Raw genomic sequence first — 13614 nt, 5'->3', positions numbered from 1 at the left:
CATCCTTTAAAATTGTAACATGCATTTCAATATAATTCCTAAGCAAGATTTACAACTAATCTGGTTGTTCATAAGTCATCCTAGACATAGGGTCAAATTCTTTTAGGTTCCTACTAGCGCCGGATGGAATAAATAAGACCTTGTGCTATCTTTTCATAGAAAACCAGCCAAGAAACACAATAAAGAATAACAGAGAGTTTTGTTTTACATAGCATATTTTCCAAATTGTTAAGAAAGGAGTGTTATATTTGAAATATGCTATGTCTCACTATGTTGTAACACTTCTGAAAACAAGAGAATCTTATATATTATTCTGTGTGTGAGGGGTAGCCAGTGAGCAGATTGAAGGAGGGGAAAGCATGTGCATTGGATTTTGAAAACAAGAGAATCTTATATGTTATTCTGTGTGTGAGGGGTAGCCACTGAGCAGTTTTAAGGAGGGGAGTGACATGAATGAATTTTTTAGATCCAGTTAAAACTTTAATAGAAGTGTTTTGTATTAATTGTAGTATAACTCTTTCACCAGGTTCTAATGAGAGCCTGAGTTAAGAAGGCTAAGCAAGAATAAGAATTCTTGCCTAGGGGGCTACAATAAGGAGCTGATGCTGGAAGAATATCTATTTTTCTCTGTGTATAGATTCCCTCTTCAAGAGAAATTCCATCTTCAAACTCATAAGAAACATCAAATTAGCCCCATGCAGAATAAGATATATGTTACATGGCAATGAACTTCCCTGGCCTAGGCTTAAGAATTTACAGTTTGCATTGCCTAACTGCAGTATTATCCCATGTAATTGCTCTTCGACCTTCTGTGGTTAAGATGTTCTACAAGGTGCATACCCCAAATTTCTAATGCAGGCTCTTTGGGTAATTCTTCTCTTTCCCCACCCACATTGAGGACTGCTTTGCTACATCCCACTGGTTCTGAACTGTCTGGTATGGACACTAAGGAAGGAGAAACTATGTTTTACCTGATCATTTTCTTTCCTTTAGTTCTAACAGATCAGTCCAAAAACCCACCCTTCTAAAATATTAATGAACATCCTTCCATTCTGAACTGTTCTCCTGTTTTCTTATTGTGGCGAAACAGGAATTTTCCTACTTGCAAATTATATTACTGTTTATGATGTGCTTTTCCTGTGTTTGGCCAGCAGGTGGTGACTGTCTGTTGTTTGTAAAGTTGTTACAGAACTGTCAGTTTCTGATTCCCGCCAAAAAAGCTGTTAGCTTAAGCTGTGAAGTAATTTTTTTTTAGTCAGCCAGGGAAAAAAAAAGAGAGAAGGATCTCTTTACTGAGGCCCTGTGAAAGTTTATATTTCATAACTTGTGAGCAGCTATATGTCCTGATCTCCCCAGGTACTATCTAAACATTGGTTTACTAAGTAATCCTATTTCAATTACCTGTTATTGTTTTGCTTGTTGAACATTTCTGTTCATTGTTCTAATTTTTCATTACAATAAACATTTTTAGTTATTGCCTCTGCTTGTCTGGACTGACAAGAATCTTGGTAGGTCTATGAGTTTTTTCCAGGAACTGTGGAACCACTGGGAGTGTGGCCCCAGAAACCTAGAAATCACTGGGGATAATCTGAGAGCAGGAGACTTGCCCAGAGGCAGTTGGAACCCAGTCACTGAGAGGAGGGTGCTAGTGTAGAGCACAAGTGGCAGATGCACGCAGACCTGAGCTATGCTGGGGATAGACCCTCTAAGTGGGCGCGGGGTAGCCCCAGGTGGGTGGCTAGTTTCATGGCAGACCTTTATTCTTTTTTTTCTGGCAGCAGAGGGATTGTCAGGTCAGTGTTTGGGTGAGGGTCACTATCCACTGAGTGGTTCAGAATGAGTTTGTTTTTTACCTGTAACCTCCAGACACAGAGCACAGTGAATGAATGCAGCAATAGCGTGGTCCCTTCCCAGTATAGGTTTTTTTTTTTTTTTTTTTTTGGTAGTGTTAGGAGATTAGCAGCATGCTGATGGTGACTGGTAGCAGCCCTCAGACACTGGATATGCCTGACTTAACACCAGAACAACTGGATGAACTCAGCGAGGAGGAGACGCAGGACCGGCCTGCGCAGAGTTCTCCTGAGGGGAGACCAGACTCTTGTGGACAATGGCCCGTGCATTAGCAGGGCCAGGTGCCACACCAGCTGAAATCCGGCAGAACTACATGATAGAGCAACAGCGGCTAGACCAGCTGCGGCGTGAGGAACGGGAAGAGCGACAGCGGTGTGTGAAGTAGGAGTTCCAGCTGCAGAAATTAAAGATGGAGATGGAAATAGCTCATATCCAAAGCTCCAGCTGAATCCCTGCGCAGAAGAAGGATCCACAGCCCGAATTGGGCTCAACTTGTTTGCGCAGTTTAATAATACCTCAGGTGACATAGGTGGATATTTAACTGCCTATGAAAAAGTTTGCCTACTTAATGAGATTCCTCATAAAGAGTCGGTGCGCTATCTGGGAGGAAAGCTTACCGGTAGAGCACTTAAGGCATTCCAAGGACTGTCCATGTAGACATGCTCCCAGTTTGAGGTGGTGCACAAAGCTTTGTTGAACCATTATGGCATTACCTTGAGACCTATAGACTAAAGTTCCAGACGTATAAAGGTGAGGGAACATGTTCAAGATCACCAGTCCTGTACTCCAGAGAAGGCGGCTGAGTTGGCTGACATCTTTATGGCTAACCATCCCTGGTTGGCAACGAGAACAGTCCTTATCTGCAGCAGCCGGGATCTAAGGGCAGCCAGGGCCCTAAGTCAGATATCCCTGCAACCTCAGAGACTGTCAAGCAAACCCGCCAGTGTTTCCAAAAAACCTAAAGACTTTAGGCATGAACAGCCTTGTTACCAGTGTGCATGTACAGAACATTTCAAAGCAGGTTGCCCAGATAATCCAAAGCCTGCACTAAAGAGCATTTCAGTTCCTGCACCAAAGCTGGCGGCTTTCATGGGTGGTTGCAGTTCCACGAAGGAGGTCCACGCAGTTGCTGCAGCACAAAAAGTTACTGATCAAGCAAGGAAGCAGATGGGTTTCCACAACACTACAGCACCCCAGTAACTGTGAATAAGACACAAGTGGCTGGGCTTGCGGACACAGGCTCTAGTATGACTTTATTAGGACTGGAGCTGGTGCCAGAAGATGCAATTCTTCCAAGGTGACCTGTGGAGGCAATGTTAGCCAGTGGATCCAGAGAGAATGTACCTATTGCTTGAGTATTCCTGGATTGGGGTACCAAGCCTGGATACAGAGAAGTAGGAATAATGAAAAACATGCCGGTACTAATGCTGTGTGGGACCGACATGGGTTCAATAAACATTACCCCTTGACAGCGGAGTCAGGATGTCCGCTATAGTGACCTGTAGTCAGGCCCGGGTAGCCTAACAAGCAGAAGCATCAGAGATCACCTCTCCAGTTCCAGATCCTGACCCAGTCCAGGTGGAACCAGCTGACCAAGCTGCAGGAGGAGGCTCTCCAGTGCTTCCAGCAGCACCAGTTCCAGAGATGACTGAGGCCGTGAGTAAAGAACAGCCTGACTTAAATGACACACCTATTGATCAGATTGTTGACCCTGAGTTGTCAGAGTCGCCAGAAGAGACCCTTCCAGATATGAATACTGATATAGGACAGAGACATGCTTTTCAGAAAACACAGCGCTCTGACACTGACCTGGAAGCCCTGAGGCAGAGGATGGTCAACCAACCAGTGAGACTTGTAAAGATCGAATCCTATAAAAAAGGGGTCTTGCTGTACAGAGAGACTGATCCTGTTGATCCTAGTAGGCCCTGGACAGCAGGCAAGCAGCTTATAGTGCCAAGGGCAATAGGGCATACAAAGAACAACTCCTACAGATTGCACATGATATTCCACTAGCAGGACATCAGGGGGGTGACACGCACACGCACTAGACTAACCTAGAACTTCTATTGGATAGGAGTATCTCGAGCTGTAGCAGACTACTGTTGAACCTGTGATGAGTGCCAAAGAGTCACCCCCGATCTCCCCTGAAACCTTTACCCATTATCAGTGAGCCCTTTGAGAGAATAGCTGTGGATATAGTGGGGACCTCTAGCTGTCTCTAGCCGGACTGGGAAAAGATATATATTGACAGTGGTGGACTTTGCTACCAGATATCCTGAAGTGGTAGCTCTATCCTCAATAGAAGCAGAGAAAATTGCCACTGCCCTGCTAGAAATATTTTCCTGGGTAGGATATCCATGAGAAATACTCTCGGACCAAGGGACACAGTTTATATCTGAGTTGATCCAGAATCTGTGGGCAGACTGTGGAGCAGTGGCGATCCTAGGTCGGCTGCCACCCAGGGCCGATCGCTGCTGCGCACCACCCCCCCGGGGGCCAGCGGTGTCCGTCCCCCCAGGGTGCAGCACGACACCCCCGTCCTCGGCGCATCAAGCCCCCCCCCCCCCCCGGTGCATTCTTGGCTGCTGGAGGGTGCAGAGAGCAGCCGCGCACCTGTTGGCTCCACTGGCTCCCTCGGAACAGGAAGTAACCTGTTCCGGGGCAGAGGGAGCAGGGAACCAGCGGAGCCGACAGGCGCGCGGCTGCTCTCTGCACCCTCCAGCAGCGTGAACCTGGGGCAGACCACCCCCACCGCCCCGCCACTGCTGTGGAGTGAAATCTGTACGAACTACCCCCATATCACCCTGAAACTAATGGGTTGGTGGACAGATTTAATAGGACATGAAAGCATATGTTAAAGACTTTCGTAGAAACGGGAGCCCATGACTGGGAAAAATACTTACCCTACCTACTGTTTGCATACAGTGAAGTACCTCAGGAGTCTACAGGGTTCTCCCCATTTGAGTTGCTTTATGGCTGGAAGGTCAGAGGGCCCCTTGCCCTTATAAGAGAACATTGGGGGCAGGGGGCGTGTCCAAGATGGCGACTCATACTCGAGGCTGAACGCTCCGATGTTGCTGGATGTTATTCTCTTTCTTTGAAATACTAAATCGGAGAGAAATCTAATGCCTCACACTAAGAGAAAAGGCGTGGTGAGGAACACGTCGTCGGTGCTCCTTACCTCTACGCCTCTCCAGACAACGTTGGATCGTTTCGTAGCGAGCTGCCCTAGAGGAACCGGCGTGCAAGCCGCTGTGAATGATGCCGAAGGAGCGACGCCATTCCAGGCTGTTGAAACATCTCTTTCACCGCCGGAGTTTAACACCCCGCCGTGCCCTGCTCGCGAGAGAGGGGGGATGTTGGACCTGATCTCATCGGAAGGTGACAGAGACAGGCCCGAAAATGACGGCGCCACCCCAGAACGAGCAGAGGAATTATCTTTGGAGTTATCAACCCCACCGGTGGTAACGTTGGATTCGATTTGGAAGGCTATTCAGGCCTTGACAAAAATAGTGACGAATACTGCCCAGGAGACCAGACTTCTAGTGAGTAAAGCAAATACCTTGACAGAAACAGTGGAGAAAGTAAAAAGTGACTATACCACAAAGTTTGAGTCAATTGAAACAGATTTAACAACGCTGAAAGCAGTTAATATGACTATAATAAAAGATAAAACGTTGATGATGAGAAAAATAGAGCAAATTGAAAACTATAATAAACGTTTGAATCTAAGGATTTTGAATTTTCCAGTGGTAGATGGTATTGCTCCAATGGAACTATTTCGAAAATATTTAATTGAGATTCTGCAATATTCCCCCTCACTTATTCCTCCATTGAACAAAATTTTTTACATTTCCTTGCAAAAGAAAAGTCAGGGGGAATTGAGGGAAGAAACTCAAGGTGAAGCTGGAAATAGTTTACAAGATTTAACAGCATTCTTGGAACAATCTTTGTCAGTAATATCTCAGCGTCAAACACTTTTAATTTCTTTTGTCTTCGAGCAAGATAAGAATTCATTATTAAAATTATACTTTAAGAATTCTAAGAAGAGTTTCTGTGGCTCAAGGCTTTGGATATTTCCGGATGTCACAAAGACTACACAGGATAAGAGAAAATTATTTCTATCACTGAGGGAAGAAACCAGGGCATTAGGAGCCACTTTTTTGCTGGCGTACCCATGTAAATGTTTAACCAAATATTTGAATGTAAAATATGTTTTTTTTGAACCAGATCACTTAAAGTTTTTTCTTGAACAGAAAAAGCTTTCCAATGTGAATCCACCTTAGTTTGAACATACTGTTAACATGGGATAAGAGGGTAGAATATGAGTCAGGCCATTTTTCTTTATTATATAAATCTTATGTTCTCCTGGTTTAAAAGACTAACCCCCCACATGTAGTGGTCTAAGGAAGAGTAGAAATTATGACGTATAATTGATTGGTTTATGGAAGAGAATTCTTTATTTGAATTTTACTAACTCTGTTTTTCCTGTACAATATGCATATTCTTGTAAATTGTTAAACTAAATAAATAAATAAAAAAAAAAAAAAAAAAATAAGAGAACATTGGGAGGGGAAAGTTGATACCTCTGACACCCCTACAATTGAATATGTGGTTAATATGTGGCAGAGATTAGAAGACCTCGTGGGCTTTGTCAGAGATAACTTGCAGGTAGCCCAGACTAAGAAAATGACCTGGTATGATCGTAAAGAAATACAGAGTTTTATGAGGGCCAGCAGCAGGTACTTGTTTTAGTCCCAGTTCATCAGAATAAAAACTTCAGGCTAACTGGGCGGGACCTTATAAGGTCATAAGGCACCTGAATGATACAAACTATGTTATATCTGTGGACTCTCAAGACTGAAAGCAACGTACCTTTCATGCAAATATGTTAAAGGCCTATGCAAATCGCACAGCCATGGTACTTGTGTGTAGCCCACCAGAAGAGTGTCAGGATAGTGAACCCATACCCGACCTCTTAGCAGAGACATTTCCAGAGGGATCTGACACTGAAGAGAGACCATTTAAATGTACAGACTATGAAAGAACCTTCAGTCAAAAGGGAGAACTACAAGGACAACAGGAAACATGTATAAAAGAGACATTTCACATGCTCTAGGTATGAGAAAATTTTCAGTATGAAGAAAGAGCTAATGCAGCACCTGAAAAATAATAAAGAAACTGGAATATGTACAAGTATGAAGCGTAAGAAAAGTTTCAGTTGCCAGAAATTATTGTCAACGCAGCATAGAATCCCTTCAGGGATGAAACCATTTAAATGCACTGAATGTAGAAAGAGCTTTATTCATAAATCACAGCCAAAGCTCCAGAGAATCCACACTGGAGTAAAACCATTCACATGTGCTGAGTGTGGTAAAAGCTTCTGTCATAAGGTATATTTTGCAGCACACCAGAAAATTCATTCCAGAGTGAAAGCTTTTACATGGAGCAAGTGTGGAAAAAGCTTTATTCACAAATCATTTCTCACCATACAGCACCGGAAGGGCAGTGAATATGGAAATGCTGATGGCCTCTCCAGGAAGGAAGAGCCAGAACCGCCCTCACACTGAACAGTCCTGACCAACGAACTGAAAAGGCTGCAGTTCAAGGTCTGTCAGAGGGGGGAAGGTGTGTCGAAACAGTGTCTATGAACTGTATCGTTTTGCTGATGATTTCTGTGTTTCTTCTGGTTGGCCAGAAGATGGCAATTGTCTCCTTTATAGCTTTACCAGGAGTGGCGAAACAGGGAATTTTCTTGCTTGCAAATTATAGAGGTATTGTTTATGATGTGCTTTTCCTTTGTTTGGCCAGCAGGTGGTGACTATCTGCTGTTTGTAAAGTGGTTACAGAACTGTCAGTTTCTTCTTCTTGCCAAAAAAGATGTTAGTTTTAGCTGTGAAATATATATATATATATATATATATATATATATATATATATATATATATATATATATATATATATATATATATATTTTTTTTTAGTCTTAGCCAAGGAGAAAAGAGTGAATGATCTCTTTGGTGAGGCCCTGTGAACAGCTATATGGCTGATCTTCCTAGGTACTATTTAGATAATAAACAAATGTTTAGTTAGTTTTATAAGTAATTCTATTTCAGTTACCTGTTATTGTTTTGCTGATTGCACCATTTCTGTGCATTGTTCTAATTTTTCATGACAACAAACATTTTTAGTTTATTGCCTCTGTTTGTGTGGACTAAGAATCCTGGTGGTTTGTGTTGGGTCTGTGAATGCTTTCCAGGAACTGTGGGACCACTGCGGGTGTGGCCACAGTAACCTAGAAATCACTGGGGATAATTTTGAGAGTGGGAACTCACCCAGAGGCAGTTGGGACCCAGTCGGTGGGAGGAGGGTGCTAGTGTAGAGCTTAAGCAGCAGGTGCAGGCAGACCTGAGCTGTGCTGGAGATAGACCCTCTAAGTGGCCGCGTGGTAGCCCCAGGCGGGTGGCTAGGCGAGTCATGACACTTACTATTTCTCCAGTTCAAAGTACTTCTATTTTACAATGCCTCTACCTTTTCTCAATGGATTTTCAGGCATCTCCTGATCCAGTTAGAGAACTGTGTGCCAGGAGAGTACAGCAGTACTTTCTTGGTAAAGGAAATGGATGAATATGACATTTGATAAGAAGTGTGAACATAAGCATCATTGCTTGGTCATTCAAAATACTGCATTCTAAGTTGCACTGTGCCTTTAAGGGGCAAATCACATAGAACTACATTTTTTTTGGCTATCTCCATCCGTTGGTGGATGGACATAACCCACTGGTTCTGGACTGGTCTGGTAGGACCAAAGGAAAGAAAATTATCAGGAAAAACATAATTTCTCCTTCATTTATAATGAAGATTCTTTTTTTTTTTAGTCTTGACATGATGAATAAAAACAAATTTTGCTCTCCTTATTTCTGGGGTTAAAGCTGACATACCTGCTGTTTGGTCAGTTTGATATCGGAACAGCTACATTCTGCATTAATGAGAGCCTTCACATCCTTGGGACTCAATGGATCAAGGTGAAGAGTTGGCCATAACCTTAAAGTAGGAAAAGACAACAAGCCAATGAATATGGATATTGTGAACAGATGAAAAAGTCCAGTACATCACATCCACTGTTCTGAATGCCGCAGATGCTACAAATTCTAAAGCTGTCCATATTCTCTCCTCTAGACTTTCTCAAACTACAGCTTACAAACTATATTTAGTCTGTACAGTAAATTCATCTGTCCTACTATGTTTTGCTCAGACTTTCATAAAAAACAATGAAACTATGCAGTAGCTATCACTAGTCGAAGAGAGAAGCTAGTGACTTGCAGGACCATCACACTTAGAGAGGACTTGGTGCACTTAGAGAGGACTTGGAAGAATATTAACAGCAAAGAACAGAAACCAGTACATCAAAGGTGCATTAATGCCAGAGGAGAGGAGGAGCACCCAGAAGTGAGTGGTGAAGAGGAGTCATTGGGAGAAGGGAGCCAGAACCTCAGAGCATCATTGCCAGAGTAGACGAGTCAGAGCCCCAGAGCACGCCAGAAAAGAAACACTGCAGAATGAAGAGGGCAGATGTCTGCCAGAAGTAAAAGAGACAGAAGTTTTTTGTTTTTTTTTGGGGGGGGGGGGGGGGGTGAAAGGATGGGGAGAGAAAGTAAGATCCTGCTAGGGAAAGGGAGGGAAAGAGAGATGATGCTGAGAAGGAGCGGGAGATACTGAAGAGGACAAAAGGACAAGAGGTTGTGGGAAGAGGGGGTGAGAACTGGAGATGAAGGGATAAGAGTTACAGGAGTGAGGTAAGGGGAGAGATGGAGAGGACAGAATAAACTGAAGATGGGTTGATATATAAAAGACAGAAAGATGGATGAGAAAAGAGGCACAAAATTGCATTAAAAAGATAGGGGTAGTATACAGATATCAGAAACAGATTGAGAGAAGGAAGAAATGAAAAACAGAGAGAGAGGATGGATAGAAGGAAAGAAACACTTAATTCTTGAACACTAAGCTATTAAAATTTTAATCCAGCCACCTTAATGATTTCACATGTTTTATATGGCTCTTCTCATATGGTTAGGAGGCCGCTGCTTTAAAGGATAGTACGGAAGAATACTCTGGCCTACCTCCATGCCTGTGGACAAGTTTCTACATTCACAGAGACAACCACCCTCACATTTACTGGCAAAGGATCAATCAACCATTTTAGGTGTTTTTCAGCTTGCTAGAGAGAAAAGAGAAGGAAAAGTTGAATAATCCTGTGATTCAATCATATTTTTCATACAAACTCATTTGACACTGAGAAGCTCATTGGAAACATTATTTATGCACTGAAATACTGTGACAGAGCTAGTGTCGCTAGTTTTTTCATGGACCATAACTGGATATCCACCAGGCTCGAGGGCACGTAGAGGGGATGAGAGTTTTAGCCTCAGAGAAAAAACTGCTGTCATTTGTCAATAATCCATTCTATATCACTTGGGCTCCAAGAACTTCCCTCCTACACACTTTTAGATAAAGATATTACTTCAACCATTCTTATACACCTCAACCACAGCCTCTCTCACAAAGATTTGCTCTCTATCCCTACTAAATACCCTATAATACACAAATACAAACACCTGAACATACAACCTCCTTCACACATACCAATCATTTTCCCAAACACACAAACTTCTTTCTTATATATGTACATATCCAACATGCTTCTCTCTCTCCCTCTTCCCTGTCTTTCTGTACCTTTCAAAATCTACCTGCCACAGATGTCCCAGGGTTGGTTTCTAGACTTCAGGGGGCAGTGTTCAGGGGATCAGGGGAGAGAAGCAAAAGTTACAGTGTGTGCAACATTCTTCATACCAAATTAAAATTTTACTTTAATTATATTTCTGAGTCACCTGACCAAACTCATGTACTAACTTCACAGTTTAAATAAAATGATACACGTGAATTAAATCGGTATGGCAAATGAAACAAATCACAAATCATAGGACAGAGATAAAAAGAGTAGACCACTGCTAATACTAGGTGTTAGATAATATGATAAAATAATTAAAAGCCTTCTAAATTCACATAATTAATTTGAAAAGTAAAAGGCACTTATCTTTTTTCCTCTATATTATGCTGTTATTGCTCCTCTGATTTCATCTTGTGGCTTTTCTAGACTGCTTTCCTGTGGTTTGGTTTTTTTGCCTTTTACTTTTTCAACTCTCCTCTACTTCTATACCATTTCTTCCTAAATATGTTCTATCATCATTCACATCACACTTCGTATTCTGTTGTATTTTGTTTACATTTACCCCATCCCTTACAATTCTTTAATTTTTCTAAAACCTCATTCCAGCCTACATTCTCACACACCCAGAATACTTCCCTTTTCTTTCCCAAACCCTTCAAGCTGGCTTCCTCTCTCTTACCTTTTTAACCCCTCCTGGCCTTTCATCTCTTTCTGTCCCTTATGCCCCATCTCTCAATATGCTCCCTCTTTCCTTCTCCTCTCCTGTGCTGCCCTTCTGTTTCTTGTATCTTTCTTTGTCCCATCTTCCTCTCTCCTCCTTCTGTGCCCTTTTCAGACAATCTTCCCTCTATCCAGTCCCCATCTCTTCTCCCTCCTTTGTGCTTCTTCTTCTCTTTCTAATGTCCCCTTTCACCCTCCCCTACACCTGTCTGTGTATCTGTATACTTCCCTGTACTCTTCTTTTTCTCACCTTTTCTCCCTGTTCTTTTCTTCTCTGTGCCAGTCTCTCATCCATAGCTCCTGGACCTACCTTGTTAAACTCTCTCTGGGGTCTAGTGGGATGGGGACAGGAGTGATCCCTAGTCACTCCTGCTCAATCAGGTTCTAAAAGGTGCCAGCTGCTGTATTTCACAGGTCCAGGGGGAGGGGCTACTGGTAGTGTAGGGGGGACTTCTGGGTAGGGCAGTATGTTCTGTGGGGGGCATCAGTAGAGATAGGTGGTCTAAGTAATGCCTACCACCTTTAATATGTGGCCTGGGAGCATCAAGCCATGACTTAGCACCCCTTAAGGTGCGGTAAAAGCTTGACTTTTACTGCACCTTAATAAACTAGCACCCTTAGGTACTTATGTTGCATTTATAAAAGACTAATACATAACTCCCACCAATAGCAGCTTACTTCAGTCAGATCATCATAAGGTGAATCTGGCTATACGTTGAGCAGATATTCTTACCACAGCTCTTGGTGAAAGTATATTGTGCTGGACTATACAGTCAGATTCTTCCTCTGACGTAAATAATTATTGGTAGGAGGTTATATATTGGATTCTGTTAGCTCCTTTCACAAATATTGCAATAAGTTTTCATACTACATTATAGTGTGCCTTTATAAAAGGAGAACAATACAGGTGCTTTTTTGTTACTTTGACATAGCAGTTTGCTTGTAAAATTACTCCAATGTGTGCACATTTTTATTGCTTGCCTTTTGCTATATATATATTTTCAACTGAAGAATTTACACTTCAGAACATCAGAAAAAGTGTAAATCAAGCTTGCTGCAGTATTCATTCAAAACAAACACCAGTCTTAATAATTTATTTATTTTACCCATTTATAGACTGCTTATATGTGATACCTATTGTACAAAGGTGTCACATATAGCAACATTTTCTCATAAGGCTGACTATGAAAAATAAATTTAGAGGTATGGACCCTTAAAAAAGGTGTGTTAATCAAATAAAACTAAACTAAATTATTAATTCTATGTTTCTTTTGCATCTGATGTCACAAGCTCTCTTTTTCTAGGATAGGGTATGATACATACCTGTAGCAGTTGTTCTCCGAGGACAGCAGGCTGATTGTTCTCACGACTGGGTTGACGTCCGCGGCAGCCCCCACCAACCGGAAGAAGCTTCGCGGGACGGTCGGCACGCAGGGCACGCCCACCGCGCATGCGCGGCCGTCTTCCCGCCCGTGCGCGACCGCTCCCGCCAGTTGAATGACTAGCAAAAGATGAAACACACAACTCCAAAGGGGAGGAGGGAGGGTAGGTGAGAACAATCAGCCTGCTGTCCTCGGAGAACAACTGCTACAGGTATGTATCATACCCTTTCTCCGAGGACAAGCAGGCTGCTTGTTCTCACGACTGGGGTATCCCTAGCTCTCAGGCTCACTCAAAACAAGAACCCAGGTCAATTGAACCTCGCAACGGCGAGGGAACAACAGAAATTGACCTACGAAGAACAACTAACTGAGAGTGCAGCCTGACCAGAATAAATTCGGGTCCTGGAGGGTGGAGTTGGATTTACACCCCAAACAGATTCTGCAGCACCGACTGCCCGAACCGACTGTCGCGTCGGGTATCCTGCTGGAGGCAGTAATGAGATGTGAATGTGTGGACAGATGACCACGTCGCAGCCTTGCAGATCTCTTCAATAGTGGCTGACTTCAAGTGGGCCACCGACGCTGCCATGGCTCTGACACTATGAGCCGTGACATGACCCTCAAGAGTCAGCCCAGCCTGGGCGTAAGTGAAGGAAATGCAGTCTGCTAGCCAATTGGAGATGGTGCGTTTCCCGACAGCGACCCCTAGCCTGTTAGGGTCGAAAGAAATAAACAATTGGGCGGACTGTCTGTTGGGCTGTGTCCGCTCCAAGTAGAAGGCCAATGCTCTCTTGCAGTCCAATGTGTGCAACTGACGTTCAGCAGGGCGGGTATGCGGCCTGGGGAAGAATGTTGGCAAGACAATTGACTGGTTAAGATGGAACTCCGACACCACCTTCGGCAGGAACTTTGGGTGGGTGCGGAGCACTACTC

At 43.2% G+C, this 13614-nt stretch overlaps 1 protein-coding gene across 1 annotated transcript in view; it reads right to left on the bottom strand.

The window, feature by feature from the left end:
- The window catches only part of LOC115472384 (nephrocystin-3-like), a 228543-nt gene that overhangs the window by 114968 nt on the left and 99961 nt on the right, over positions 1-13614 (bottom strand). The window contains exons 14-15 of the mRNA XM_030206641.1: positions 9972-10069; positions 8793-8895 (exon numbers count right to left, since the gene is read on the bottom strand). Coding sequence (XP_030062501.1) covers positions 8793-8895; positions 9972-10069 — 201 coding nt within the window. The remainder of the gene's footprint in view (positions 1-8792; positions 8896-9971; positions 10070-13614) is intronic.

This window comes from Microcaecilia unicolor, chromosome 1 (assembly GCF_901765095.1).
Source record: "Microcaecilia unicolor chromosome 1, aMicUni1.1, whole genome shotgun sequence".
Classification (NCBI taxonomy): Eukaryota; Metazoa; Chordata; class Amphibia; order Gymnophiona; family Siphonopidae; genus Microcaecilia; species Microcaecilia unicolor.
The sequence above is the reverse complement of the archived record's forward strand: the minus strand, read 5'-3'. Positions and strand labels throughout refer to the sequence as shown.